At 45.3% G+C, this 15,654-nt stretch overlaps 1 protein-coding gene across 1 annotated transcript; it reads right to left on the bottom strand.

The window, feature by feature from the left end:
* Positions 1-300: 300 nt before the first annotated feature.
* Positions 301-15,602, bottom strand: polr3f (polymerase (RNA) III (DNA directed) polypeptide F). The gene is made up of 9 exons (XM_084006639.1): positions 15,427-15,602; positions 14,356-14,473; positions 14,183-14,250; positions 12,386-12,453; positions 3,744-3,856; positions 2,413-2,556; positions 1,148-1,255; positions 576-767; positions 301-490 (listed from the first exon to the last, which is right to left on the bottom strand). The coding sequence occupies exons 1-9, from the start codon at positions 15,486-15,488 to the stop codon at positions 413-415; spliced, it is 951 nt and encodes a 316-aa protein (XP_083862765.1). The 5' UTR covers positions 15,489-15,602; the 3' UTR covers positions 301-412.
* Between the last annotated feature and the right edge of the window lie 52 nt (positions 15,603-15,654).

Genomic DNA, 15,654 nt, shown 5'->3' on the forward strand with positions numbered 1-15,654 from the left:
TGCTGACGCTCAGCACCGAGCCCATTATACACTCTGTTGCAGCCCTTTAATGACTTCTGATGGAAAACACTGAGGCCTAATGACAGCTCTGATTGGATAAACACACCAGAGTGCTGCTGTCAGAGGCTGTTTTCATATTGATTCATTATTTAGTCCGTAAAATGTTAAGAAGGCCACCTGAGTGAGCCCTACACTTAAAGGGACAGACCACCAAATCAGTAAAACTACAAATTATCTTGTGGTATCAGTCTAGTCTTTCTGCCTCCAAACTGCATCAAAAGCATCAACGACACATTTCTGATTTCCTTTTATTAAAGCAATAAATAGAAAATAAACGATGAGGATCACAGATCGCTGGGTAAATAAACTGAAGACTTCCTCACAGAGAAAAGAGCAGAGAGATGAGCGGCGGTCAGAAGTCCAACCACTCGGTCATGTAGATGCAGTTGGACGGGGAGATTTCTCCTCCTTCATGACAGTCATCGAACACCTGAGGACAAGAAACAGGAATTCAAGTTTTCACAGATGGAAACCGTCTGACCTGGTTCTTTAAACCTAATCTCAGGTTGTGTTACCGGGCAGAGTCCGCAGGGCGTCCTGACGAGGCCGGTGGGTTGGATGACGGTGTTGACGCCGCGGTAAAGTTTCATCTGTCCGTCCACGCTGCCCACCGTTCCCTCCTTGGCTGCGATGACAGTCATCTCCACCTTCCCGTCGTAGATCAGCGTGTTCAGGATGGTCTCAATGTCGTCCATGGACAGATCCACCTGTAGTCAAAAACCTGTCAATCAACCCGGGACTGGCAGCAGCTTCTGATCCTGAAGTCACATTTGATCTGTACTCAACCAAGTCACAAGTAAAACATGTGGGTCAGCAGTAGAGTTGGGCCGATTTCCGGTTTCACCAGCCAAGTTCGGTGTACGGGGCTAAACGGTTTGATTTATGTAAACCGGTTTTCCATGATTACAGCACAATCTCCTAATGTTTCACTCGGGAGAGGCTGCTGTGTGACAACTAGTTATAGTGGGTATACCCGTCCCGTCCGGAGTTTGGCTTAATACCAAACCAGTTTTACAATGTTTAAACCGGCCCAAGCCTACTCCGCATGTTGGTGATGTCATAAAGGGGGCGAGGGTATGAGTGTCACCTTGCTGATTCCCAGCTCACAGATGTACTTCCAGACTTCATGTGAGGTGGCAAAGGAGCTGTTCCTCTGAACCATGGGGCTCTGTTTGCTGTCCCTCGCTGCTTCAGCCTGATCACAAACACAGACGGAGGGTCAAGTCACCACAGAGACATATGAACGGCCAGCGGAACTGTGGTGGTGTAGAAGTGGTGGTGTAGAAGTGGTGGTGTAGAAGTGGTGGTGTGTAATGGTGGTGGTGTAGAGGTGGTGGTGTAGAAGTGGTGGTGTGTAATGGTGGTGGTGTAGAGGTGGTGGTGTGTAATGGTGGTGGTGTACATGTGGGGGTGTGAAATGGTGGTGGTGTACATGTGGTGGTGTGTAATGGTGGTGGTGTACATGTGGTGGTGTGTAATGGTGGTGGTGTAAATGTGGTGGTGTAGGTGTGGTGGTGTAGAAGTGGTGGTGTGTAATGGTGGTGGTGTAGAGGTGGTGGTGTGTAATGGTGGTGGTGTACATGTGGTGGTGTGTAATGGTGGTGGTGTAAATGTGGTGGTGTAGAGGTGGTGGTGTAGGTGTGGTGGTGTAGATCTGGTGGTGTAGAGGTGGTGGTGTAGGTGTGGTGGTGTAGGTGTGGTGGTGTAGGTGTGGTGGTGTAGAGGTGGTGGTGTAGATCTGGTGGTGTAGAGGTGGTGGTGTAGAGGTGGTGGTGTAGAGGTGGTGGTATAAGCCTCGGTTATGCTTCCGCGTAGTGATCACGCAACGGCCACGCAGTTGTTTGGACGCAGCCGTGAGACCGTGATGGTTCTGCGTTGGGTTTACGTGTCGAAATGCAATTCAATGCCACACCGGGAAAGGGCGCTATGTTTTTTGTAAAGACTGACCGACCGACCGAGACTCTTGACGTATATCGTCGTTAGCCTCGTTATAGCCTATGTGTTTACTTTCCGGCTTTAAACATCCACAATTTTTCAGAACTTGGTGTTTTATTTCTTTGTGCAAGAGCGAGAAGGTGCAAACAATAAAACAAGGTGCAAACAATAAAAGTAGCCTATTAAAAGTTTAAATGGCGGTGTTTATGAGTGGAAACCGGAAAAGCGGTCTCCAGCAGATGTAGTTGGCGGACCAATCACAGCCAATGCCGCTGCGTTGGTGTTGCGTCGCCTCGACGCACGTCTAGGATTTTTGGGAGGTGCACGTCAGGCTGCGTCAACGCGGAAGCATAACTTGGGCTATAGAGGTGGTGGTGTAGATCTGGTGGTGTAGATCTGGTGGTGTTGTGAGTGTACCTTGCTCTGCAGGAACTTGAAGCACTGCTGGTTGAGAACCTCCACGAACTCGGACTCAAAGTCCTGGTCGCTGTACCAGGCCCCCCCGGTGACGGAGCGGTCGGGCTGCAGGTTGTACAGCATGTACACCTTCTTCTTCGACGCCTGCACACAAACACACGGAGCGGTCAGGAAACCTTGTAGAAATCCAGAATAGAATTTAAAATCCTTCTCCTCACTTACAAGGCTCTTAATGGACAGGCACCATCATATCTTAAAGAGCTCATTAAACCCTACTGTCCTCCTAGAGCACTACGCTCTCAGAATAAATGGTTACTTGTAGTTCCTAAAGTCTCCAAAATTAGAACAGGGGCCAGAGCTTTCAGCCATCAAGCTCCTCTTCTGTGGAACCGTGTTCCGGTTCTGGTTCGTGAGGCAGACACTGTTCCCACATTTAAGAGTAGACTTAAAACCTTTCTCTTTGACAACGCTTATAGCTAGGGCTGGCTCAGGTTTGCCCTGAGCCAGCTCTTGGTTAAGCTGCTATAGGCCTAGACTGCTGGGGGATTATAGTGACACACTGAGCCCCTCTCTCTCTCTCTCTCTCTCGCGCTCTCTCTCTGTGTATGTTCCCCCGGAGTCCCTGTGCTCTCTTGCCTAGCAGGTCTCCCTGGACCGTGGTGGAACCTGGTCCGGACTGCACCGATGTTGTGGTCTTGTTTGCCTCTTACCGCCTGTATTTTTAATTAAAGTAATTGACTAAAACCGGCATCTCTACTGTCACTAACTTGACTACTCCCGGGAGTCTGGCTATGTTTTCTGGTCCAGCAGAGTCCACTGAGGTCCTGACCGATGCAGACTGCTAACTGGCCTGATGCTGGAAACACCACATTGTAGCTCCACCTGCCCGCTGTGTGACTGCTCAACTACTCCTGCTTTCTGGTCTACGGCGACGTGGTTGGGATGGATCCATCTCGGCGTGGCTGTGCCTGCTGCCATGGACTACTACTGTTGATACTATGACTTCTGTTAATACCACCACTACTGTTAATGCTACTACTACCATACTACCAGCACCAAATGCGGTTGGAACCCAAGGGCCTGGGCTGCACGAGATTTCTGCCTAAAAGCCTATTAAGGCAGTTTTTTTCTCGCCACTGTCGCTGTAACGCTTGCCCCTGGGTGATGTTGGGATTTTGAAATTGTGTTGACTCTTGAAATTTTGAGCGTATTCTAGTCCTGCTCAATGTGTTAAGTGTCCTGAGATGACTTCTGTTGTGATATGACACTAGAAATAAAATTGAATTGAATTGTAGCTCCACACGTCAGCTGACTGAGCGTTTTCAACTCACGGCGACAGATTTGACGGCTTTGATGAGTTTCTTGCTCTCCAGGTTCTTCAGGATCTTGTTGATCTCGGTCAAAGGGAGGTTGCTCTTGAAGCGGATCTCTCTGCTCCAGATCCCTGCAGGAGAAATCTAGTTTAGAGCAGGCTGTTGAGTGTTTACACGACAGGTTACACTCATAACGTGGACTTTGTTCTAACTCATCGTTGTTTTTGAAGTCAGGATTTGTGCAAGGTGTCAGATAAAGATCCGGCTACACTCGTTTAAGGAAAACGTTAAAAACTAGAGTTCTAGGGCCTGATTTACTAAAGGTTTGCGTGCGTAAAAACGTGTGCAAACTCATGTTGAAGCTGATCTACTAACCGGACGCAACAAGGATTGCGTCCCTCAAACGGGCAAAATAGTACGCGCAATCCATTTAGCGTCTTTGCCTTAAAGTGTAAGACCGGCGAAAATGGACCCCATAGTCTTTTTCGCCATGAAAAAACATCAAATAAGCCATCCAGACATTTTTTTTCAGTGATCACCCATGTATCGAGAAAGCCTCGAAAGAGGCTAACAGCCCCATAGCGCTAATACTGATTAGATTGGGGCGATGAGCCTAACACATCCACAACGGCATATTCTAACGGAGCGTACCCACCAAACGCGATGAACGCGATTGAAACGCGCGACAAATGAAATCGCGTCGCGCTAGACGCTCCAGTTTTGACGCCGGTCCAATATGCCAAAAAACGCCTCATCGCGGCATCGCGTCATCGCGTCGAGCTCGCCCAAACAACAACATTTCTTCCGCCATTTCATTCTCTCGTCGATCATGGCTGAGATAACCACCATCGCTGCACTGTATCTACTCTGGAGAAGTTCCCAGCTTCGTCTGCGGGCTAGGCGCCGACGTCGGTTCTGGGTGCATGCTACCCTACGGAGGCGGCGTGAGCTCGGCGAGTTCCACCGTCTCCTGCAGGAGCTGCGCCTGGACGACGGCCGGTTCCAGCGGTACTTCAGGCTGACTGTTGCCCAGTTTGAAGACCTGCTAACCAGGGTACAGGACCGGGAGGTTTAGCTGCTGCTCTGCCCAGAACTGGTGCTTCATAGCCGGCCATAAGCCCCAGTGATAAACAATCGCAAAAAAAGAGATCTCTGTGTGTGAAAGAGCTGGGATTGATATGTATGTATGTGTGTGTGTGTGCGCGCGCGTGCGTGCGCCCCCCAACTTTGATTATGGGCAATATATAATATAATATAATATATAAATATTGTGGCAAAAAGCGAGGGAACACCAGGACGTCCGTACGTCAGCACGTCGGTGACGATCTCAACGCTGATAGGCTGTCGCGGCGCGTCTTCACGCGAATTCGCCGCAAAAGTTCAATTATTTCAACTCGAGCGATGGCGCGATGGCGCGATGAAGCGATGGCGCGATGAAGCGATGAAGCGATTTTTCGCGTCCATCGCGTCCATCGCGCCGCGCTATCGCGTCCATCGCGTCGCCCGGCGCGATGAAGCGTCTAATCGCGTCTTTGCATTGACTTTACATGTAATCTTGTCGCGCGATGAAGTTTCATCGCGTTTGGTGGGTACGCCCCTTAACCACTAATATTGCTCAAAATAGCACCAAACCTCTTCAGTAGCATGATAAGGGTCCTTACACATAAAACCAACACCAACAATGTAGTTAGCGAACCCGGAGTTTATTAAAAAAGACTAGTTTACAAGTCTGTGCCTTACCAGTAGGTCCATGTTGACAGGTAGTCCATACAAGTTGATTACCGAATGCACTGGAGTTCAGTTCAATGAGGAAAGTCTTGGCATTTATAATTCCATGGAAAATGCATTACTTGGCTGTTTGTGATTATGTCTATCGAGTGTTGACACGGAAATGAAACCACAACGTTTACGTGTTTTGCTGGAACAAATCATCTCCTGTTGCACTGCATTCGATAATCGACTTGTACGGACTATACTACGAGAGTACCTGGAAGTTGGGCAGTGAGTAAGTCTTTCAAAACAGTCCTTTTTAACAAACTCCGGGTTCGCTAACTACGTTGTTGGTGTTGGTTTTATGTGTAAGGACCCTTATCATGCTACTGAAGAGGTTTGGTGCTATTTTGAGCAATATTAGTGGTTAGAATATGCCGTTGTGGATGTGTTAGGCTCATCGCCCCAATCTAATCAGTGTTAGCGCTATGGGGCTGTTAGCGTCTTTCGAGGCTCTCGATACATGGGTGATCACTGGATGGCTTATTTGATGTTTTTTCATGGCGAAAAAGACTACGGGGTCCATTTTCGCCGGCCTTACACTTTAATGAATATGTAAATATGGGCGTCTCTGCCAGAACACGCAAGATATTGGGAGGAGTAGATGCGCATAGATTCATTTAGCGCACGGAATGCGATTTACCAAACATGGAACTAATGCGTTCGCTGATTTTGCGTCTTTACGTTTGAAAGTCATGTATTAACTGGCACAGCTTTACGCACACATGGCTGCGGTCATTGTAGCGAGGAGGAGGCATAGGCACAACGAAAGGCGACGGAGAGAACAAGTCTTTTCTGCTTGCGTCAACATTTTTGGCATGACTGAAGAAAAAATAATAGACATATCGCCTTTCCAGCGATGCCATCTTGGAGGTTCTGGGGGAGCTAAGGGCTGATTTGGAGCCAGTCACAAGGAGGAGTCATGCAATCTCCTGTATGGCAAAACTCCTGTCAACTTTGCATTTCCTTGCATCTGGATCATTCCAGCGCACTGTGGCTACCAGTGCTGGCATCTCCCAGAGCAGTTTTTTCCGGTGTTCTGTCTCACGTATTAAATGCCAAGTCACGCAGAATGGGAGGGTACATAAAATTCCCGCGCACTCCGGACACATTAGATGCCACAAAACGGGGCTTTTGTGCGGTTGCTGGCTTCCCCAACATTATTGGAGCGATAGACTGCACGCATGTGCAACTGGTCTCCCCCTCAGACAGAGAGCACATTTCTAGAAATCGCAAACACACGCAATCTTTAAATGTGCAACTTGTGTGCGATTCAAAAGGAGTCATTACCAACGTTGTGGCGAAATATCCGGGGTCGGTAGACGACTCATTCATTTTAACGAACAGTGTTCTTTTTCAAAAGATGAGAAATGGTGAATATGGAGATGGCTGGCTTTTGGGTTACATTTTTTGCTTTGTAAAATCATTCCTCACATGAATGACAAATATGTGACAGCAGTTTCTATCCTATTTTTAAGGTGACAGTGCATACCCCCTTCCTCATGACGCCTGTACTCAACCCGACCACTCCAGGCCAACACCGCTACAATGTGGCCCATATTCAAACAAGAAAAATGGTGGAGCACCTTAGGCATGCTAAAGAGTCAGTTCTGTTGTTTGGACCGCACTGGAGGAGCCCTTCTCTACAGCCCAGAAAAGGTGGCCCAGATCACAGTGGTCTGTTGCATTCTGCATAATATTGCAAAACGCCACAGACTGGAGCATGATGCCTTGGACGTGGAGGAGAATCCACACCGGCCACATGTTGGACAACTCAATGCTGCGGGATTGCAGACATGGGCCAATCTGATTCAAAGCCATTTTTCATAAACCATTTGAGAGGTGTGCATTTGTTTTATTTTTCACACAATTAAACAAGGAGAAAAACACATTGATCAAACATAACATATAATTGAGCCCATAGGCAGTATAGCCTAACTATCTCCAACCAAACAAAACGAACGATAACAGCCACCAAAAAACGAAAACCCAGCCTACATTTAAACAAATGCATGTTGAAGTTGCCATTATCTATTTTCTTTCTGTTTTCGCAGGTTGTGCTGGTGTCCACTAGTGTGTAACGCGCGTCCATCTCCTCCTGCGATCTCCCCTCCCTCTCTCGGCTGCTCAGATGACACACCACTGGTGTTTAATGACCTCCCGACTCTCTGTAGGCCATCCTCGATCCCTTTTGCCAGGGCATTGATGGCCATTGTCAGCCCAGATACAGCACTGACCAACTGCCTGGTGTGCGTAACGACCGCCCGAGTGTCCCGCCTGAGTGCGCGCGTCACAGAGGCCACAGCTCGCACCTCCTGTGCAATGGAGTCAAGTGCCACAGACTGCTTTTTCTGTTGCTGCAGTAGCTCAATGTCGATGTCTTCAGCTGCACGCTTTCGGGGCGCTGCAAAGGTGCCTATTGCTCTGGGCTGACTTGAGGAGTGCGGCGGGGATCGACGAACTTCTGATGATTCTCCTTTCAAAAACCAACAAAAAATGATGATTGTTATGTTATTTGTAAAGATCACCTCGTAAAAATAACACTAAAAAATGCTGCTTCATTATGTCAAGTGTTTGCACAAAGTAAATGTATCCAACTAAAAACATAAATGACTAAAACCACATTTTACAACTCTTGTTTCATCATAAGGAAAAACATCTTGTGATGCTGTAAAATGAAACGCACACACTTTTGCATCACTGTTGGAAAATAAAATCCTCTGAGAAATGCAGAAGCAAAAATACTTTTGGAGCCTAAATTATGAAATTACGCGTTTTCAGCGCACACAGGAAGCAAGCACATTCTTTTTTCTTTTTTTTTTGGCACATATCTGAATAAATTAAATGTATCCAATAAAAGAAATGTGTGTTTGTGCTATTATGGGCATACCTTGCTCTGCAGTTTCTGGCTCAAGGATGTCAAATCCTTGAATTCCTACAATCTGTTCATCGGAGAAAGTCAGCAGCACCTGCTGCTCAATTGAAGACAGGGGGATGTCTCTGCCGGTCCACCTCCTGTTTTATTTGCCGAGGTTTTATTCTAAGCCATTTTTCCTCTTCTTCTTACATCTTGCCATCTCCTCTTAATTTCATCGGCCGTTCTTCTTGTTTTGCTGACAGCATTGACTTTGTCACAGATATCCTCCCATATCGCGTTTCTCCTGGATATATTAATGTTTCTTTGTTGTAACTCGTGAAGATGTTTGTTTGCCTCCTCCACTAACACCTCCAATTCAATGGCTTCAAATTTCATCTTTCGTTTGCGCCTACTCTCTCCGACGTTCTCTCTCCGACGAGGAGCGTGAGAGTTGTGAATATTCAAAATCTGACAGAGTGGCCTCGATCTGCCAGACTTGCCGACTGGGACTTTAACAATCACAAAACAGCCTACGAAATCCTGGAGTGACTGTATTATGATTATTATACCATTAGTAGAATTAGATTCCAGATTTGTTTCAATAGTGTGATGCATATATTTCCAATAACTCCAAAAGTCAAAATTTATTGAAAAGTGGAAATATTTTACTTCAATCCATATTTTTGGGCCTTTCAAAAACTACATTTTCACTATTTTCTATTCTATTCTGTCCCGCTCACTGAGCACAAAGAGCCAGCGCTGACAAGTTTTATTCATTCAAGAAACTAATAATTAATTTTGAAACAATGAATGACTATTAAAATTTGATTCCAGGATTTTTTAGGGTGAAGATGTCATAAAATGTGACAAGCTCAATAGAAGCTTAAAATGTAAAACAATGATGGGGCCTCCCTCGTTAAAACACCAGGTCAGGTGGTGTGATAGGGCTGCCAATCATCTCAAGCTGCAAGCCTTTCATTTAGCAGTATTCTTTTTAAGAGGCAAGCACCACTTGGCTGTCATTATTGTGTAAAGATTTTTTTTTTTTTTTTTAATCAAATTGTAAAAAATGTCTCTTCTAGGCCACCCCTGAAAAAATTAATAATATGTAGCCCGGGTGTAGAAAGCAGGGATTCAAATAAATTAGTTCCTAAATAAGTGCAGTAATAAATCTGTAAGATAGCTAAACTAAAAGTAATTTGGTTTAATAAAGAGTAAACTTATTTAGATTAAGACAAGTGAATCATAAATCAGTCAATTATTGTAAAATGTTTGTAACAGTAAGGTAAACCTAAACTGTGAACCTTTATTCTTGTTTGTGTAATTTGATCACTGCATGTTTCTGTCAGTGTCGCCTGTTGTGATTGGCCGCGGGTAAGAAAGAGCCCGGGAGGGGCGGGGCTTAAAGTGATGGTTCAGAGTAAAATGCACCCTAGGTCATTTCCAATCCATCTAGCCAAATACCCCCTCGGAAGCATTTTTAGCGATGGTCAACATTGGTCAAGATAGGGCGATGAGCCGAATGGCTTAGTACTAGCGCAATGGTGCTTAGTGTATATCTCGTAAATTTCTCCACTAATAATGCATGGAATGTTACCAAACTTCTGCAGTAGTACACATAGGGTCTGTACTCACAAAACGAGGCATTTTAAAGTTTGTAAGTACATCAGGAGTTTATTTAAAAGAACACTTGCCTGATAGCTTCTACTGCTAAAGCTACGCTGTTGTGTAGACGGCACTTCCATGTTTACCCAGCTTCTTCTTCTTCTTCGTTGGTGTTTAATGGCAGTCGGCGTTTACCCAGCTGTTTCCGTGATGCGAGTTTCGCTTATTTTTTTTAAATAAATGCTTCTATTATCAGGTTAACAAGTGTTGACCTGATAATACAAGCATTTATACAAAATCAGCTAAACTTTTTCATACTCTGGCGTGAAACTCGCATCACGGAAACAGCTGGATAAACGCAGACTGCCATTAAACACCAACGAAGAAGAAGAAGAAGCTGGGTAAACACAGAAGTGCCGTCTACGCAACAACGGTAGCTTTAGCAGTAGAAGCTATCAGGCAAGTGTTCTTTTAAATAAACTCCTGATGTAGTGATACTGATGATGAATTTACGAGATATACACTATGTACCATTGCGCTAGTACTAAGCCATTTGGCTGATAGCGGCTATCTTGACCAATGTTGACCATCGTTAAAAAGGGGGTGTTTGGCTGGATGTCATGGTGGAAATTACCTAGGGTGCATTTTACTCCGAACCATCACTTTAAAGGGATAGTTCAGAATTTTGGACATAAGACCTATTTTCCAAGTGAGCCGGTGCGCGGTGCGTAATTGTAGCTTCGCGCAGCCGTGAGCTGCCCGGTGTTTGAGTGAGCTCCAAGGGCTTTTCAGACAGCCTTGGGGGCACAAGTGCCGAGAGTTCGGCGGTGTTGAGCCGCGTGTTTACCGGCTGCGGCGCGTCTTAGAGTCCGACGGAGAGTCCGCATGTGTGGATTCGCGTGGCCGTGGGCTGACCGGTGTTTGAGTGAGGACCAAGGGCTTTTCACCCAGCTCTGAGGGCACGAGGCCCGAATATTCGGCGGTGTTCATGTGTCTATTTACCGGAGGGAATCCCCGCAACGCGTCCGAGGGTTTACGGTTCTCCGGACGGACCAGGTTCGCGGTGCGTAATTGTGGCTTTGCGTGGCCGTGGGCTGCCCGGTGTTTGAGTGAGCTCCGAGGACTTTTCAGACAGCCTTGGGGGTATAAGTGCCGACAGTTTGGCCCGGTTCGATTGCCTATTTACGGGCAGTATTTCGGGCGGCACGTCTTGGAGTTTTGAGTCCGACGGAGCAAAGTAAAGTTCCGCTGCTGCTGAGAAACTAGTTCCTCAAAAAATGGATGATTCATGCGATGCGAGGTTAGTTTTGTTTCAAATATTATTCTATCAACACAGATATGTACATCGACAGTCTAGTGTTTTAATTGATTTGCCTCGGGTGCACTGTGGAGTTGGCAAGACTGTTTTTAATGCTCGTCTAGCTAAGAACCATTGACTCACGCTAGCTATAGCATAAGCGAACTCGGCAACTAGAAGAACTGAATGAAATTTCTTGAAAACGTCTCCAGACATCTCGAACACACCGGCTCACTTGGAAAATAGGTCTTATGTCCAAAATTCTGAACTATCCCTTTAAGGTGGAGGGGCGAGAAGATGAAATGGGTAAAAAAGAGGAGAGATAGGATGGTGCCAAGGAGCAGTAAACAGAGATCGCAAACTGTTCGACGTATTCTTGTTAGTTGGTAAAAGGACGTTGAGTTCGTGGACATTTTTATGGTACGTCTGTCGGAACGGTGAATGTGATCGCATGTGGCTGACTTTTGCTTGCGTTCTGGAAAGTGAGAGAGTCGGCTACTAGTCCATTAAAGCAAAAAAATCTGTGGAGTCTAGAATTGTTTTCAAACTCGATTTTGCGGTTCAACCATTTCACAAACCGTAAGTAAAAATTAGAAAATAATTGCCCAGCCCTAATTCAATGGTTTACAAGAGCACAAACTCGTCGGTCCATACATATGAATGGTGATGACACCCATAAAGCTGGTTAAGGAGACAGAGTGCGTGTTTCAAGGCGGGTCTAGTGGGTTGCCAACAACGCGGCGGACCCCTGAGGACGTCCACCCTGGTTGACAGTCCCACCGGGAGCAGGGACATAGAATTCAGCGAGCATCAATAAGTGGTGAGGTTTACGGTAAACCTCAGACGGAGCTGCGAGCCTCCTTCACCCTGAGCCTTCCCATGTCGACCTAGACGTGTCACTGTACACAGTATACAGCTGTGGAGGAAATGGGTACCGTAGTCCACTGAGTACTGGGACTAGGAATGCGATGGACACGCCCACCGAGAAGAGTACAACTGATTGTCTGAAACCCACTGGAAGACGTTATGAACTGGAAACGTCCAGTACGACCAGGAGGAACGATGACAGCCAGACAGAACAGTTGTTTTGAGTCATGTGACAGGTGTCTGTTTCTACATGCATTTTGTTACCTTTGTTTCCTGCGTCCTCGATGACCTGATAAACCAGCTTCTCCTGGTTGTCTGAACCCTTCATCTTACTGAAACACAAAAACAACAACAACTATTTGGTGGTCTCATAAAACCATGTGTGCTAAAAGTCAGCTGTTAAACTAATTATGACTGACATTTTTTAGAAAATTAAAATCAAACATTACATCTCGTTTATCATGATACCCAACATTTTAACTGCTTTATAAATATACACAGATATATACACATACATACATATTTAACCTTTATTTATACAGGTAATTTCATTGATTTCTAATTCAGAGAGATCCGTTTTGAACATACAACAACATATAACAAAAACATTTACATAGAGAGAGACTTAACAATACAATACAAGTTGAAGGGCCCAATATTTTATAAACAGGAACAGTTTTCCAAAGAATCATCCTCCAGTGCTCTTAAATTATAATTATGCTGCCTACCTCCACTCCAAAACCTGTATTCACATCTAGATCTCGCTTTCTTGGCTCAGAGTCGGTGGAAAACTTTGTGAAGCCTTCCCCACCATCATTAAATCTCTCTCGTTTTTTCTCTTCCCAACACTGAAGACCTTGCCGTAAATTTTAATAATAAATCCAAAACCATTTAAGACACTATTGCAACTGTGAAAGACAAAGAAAATTGCGTGTCAACTTGCAGATCTTATGACAACACATGTCCGCACATCAGACTGTAGTCAAGGAAGGAAGATCAACATATTCCTCAGATCTCATCTCTCAGAACTGCCATAACCCCAGAGTATGCCATCAAGCATGTCACCAACCATGAGATTCAATGTTCCCCCGAGAAATGTGAAGCATTTCTACAACATTTTATAGATAGAATTTCTCTCATCAGACTCCAGAAAACACGTCATGATGGACACTTTTCACCAGTCCCATCATTAATGTTTTGTTCCGCGTTTTTGAAAAAATAATATATATATATATATCAGCAGATATATCGGAATATCAGATTTTTAAATCAACAAACATTTGTATCGGTATCGGCCTTCAAAATACTTTATCGGTCGGGCTCTAGTTTCCATGGCGATCAGCTGCATCCAAGCCATACACCAGCAAGTGCAATGCAAAGCATCGTTTGCAGTGGTGTAAAGCACGCCACCACTGGACTCTAGAGCAGTGGAGACGTTCTCTGGAGGGACCAATCACGCTTCTCCATCTGGCAATCTGCTGGACGAGTCTGGGTTTGGCGGTTGCCAGGACAACGGTACTTGTCTGACTGCATTGTGCCACATGTAAAGTTTGGTGGAGGGGGATTATGGTGTGGGGGTGTTTCTCAGGAGCTGGGCTTGGCCCCTTAGTTCCAGTGAAAGGAACTCTGAATGCTTCAGTATACCAAGAGATGTTGGACAATTCCATGCTCCCAACTTTGTGGAACAGTTTGGGGATGACCCCTTCCTGTTCCAACATGTCTGAGCACCAGTGCACAAAGCAAGGTCTACAAAGACATGGATGAGAGAGTTTGGTGTGGATGAACTTGACTGGCCTGCACAGAGTCAACACCTTTGGGATGAATTAGAGCGGAGACTGAGAGCCAGGCCTTCCCTCCAACATCAGTGTGTGACCTCACAAATACACTTCTGGAAGAATGGTCAAAAAGTCCCATAAACACACTCCTAAACCTTGAGGAAAGCCTTCCAGAAGAGTTGAAGCTGTTATAGCTGCAAAGGGTGGACCGATGTCATAGATAGAGACAGAGACAGACACAGACACAGACAGACAGACAGACAGACAGACAGACAGTCAGGTTTACCTGGCACTCTGCACGTCCTTCATTCTGTACAGGAGACCTGAACTGTTCCTCAGCAGATCCAACTGACCCTGGAATCAATCACATTGATCAGACACACAAACAACAAGTTAGGATCTCATCTGATTGACCGATCGGGAGAGAGGAGTGAGCAGTGACATCAGCCTCAGACTGACCAGTGACAGCAGCTTGTTGATGGCCATGGCTCTCTGCTGAGGCTCCAGGTGAGGCATGTCATTCTGAATCACCTGGTCTGTGATACCATGAGGGAACTGCTGACACAGATCTTTGATCCTGCACAACAAGCACAACAATAATAATCATCAACAGCCATTACCATAAGGAAGTTATGATATAATAATTAGAAAAATAAATACCTTGATCCTTGGGCAATTAGGGCAGACTAACACACACAGGGATCATACATGGCAAGTGAGTTTTTTGTTTTGTTTTCCTCGTTAACATATGATTTTATAATCTAGTAAATTTTCGATTTTTTCTTGTAAATATGTATTGCCCACCTCTCTGGCTCCGTTTTTTTCCTACAATGCCCTAATACGCCTTCGTATAAAGCAGTTAGTCACTTCAATCGTTTGCTTAATACTTTTGAGTCGTTTTCTGTTTCCGTTTAAATCCTCAGTTCCAACATCAACCAAGCTGTTATGTATACCTGCGTATTTAAAGGTAAAGGGCAGAGGTAGTGATTACGTAATACACTCTGAAGTTACTTCACAGTTGAGCAGACGAAGCTGTCAAAAGAAAACCCGCTGAGATTGGAGGTTGTTTTGTTGGATTTAGGCCATCATTCGATCTGTTGAGGTGAAATTAAATTTAATAGACAGCTTCAGTGTTTTCACTGCAGATTTAAACTTTTAAAGCAACTCGAACAAATAAGTCCCTTGTTTCTAGATTAATAGAGTAATGAAACATGATACTCCAATTAGGAACCACATTCAAAACACCAAGCACACTTTTCAGGACCTTTCTCCGGGGGTGCTGGAGAGAATCTTCCTTTATCAAACCGCCGTTTAGGATGATAGAAATGTTTTGGAGTTTTGGCCGAATTTCCAATTAAGTCACTATGGTTCAGGAAACGTATTTATTCGCGGCATATGACGTTAGTGTGTCTGGTTATGATAGAGTAAACACTGTATTTCATGGAAATTGTACAGAGTTCAGCGCCATGGTGCCCTGGTAAACGACGCCATCGGCTCAGCTTTAAAGCTCAGTAACATCGCCGGACTGACCTGTTTTCGACCTCCGTGGCGTCTAAGGGGTTCGTCTCCTTCTTCACTTTGACGTCCGACATTTTAAATTATGTTTCTTTAATTTCTATCTGAGCTGCTGTGACTGTTATTCAGGATATTAGCATTGTAGGTAACGTTGTGTCAGACAGGCATGCTAGTTCAGGGTCCTCAAAAGTTAGCGGGAGCGTCCTGAAAACTGCCTGTTCAATAAATTCTGGCGAGAAAAAA

The sequence above is a fragment of the Eutrigla gurnardus genome (genome assembly GCF_963514095.1).
Source record: "Eutrigla gurnardus genome assembly, chromosome: 3".
Lineage (NCBI taxonomy): Eukaryota > Metazoa > Chordata > Actinopteri > Perciformes > Triglidae > Eutrigla > Eutrigla gurnardus.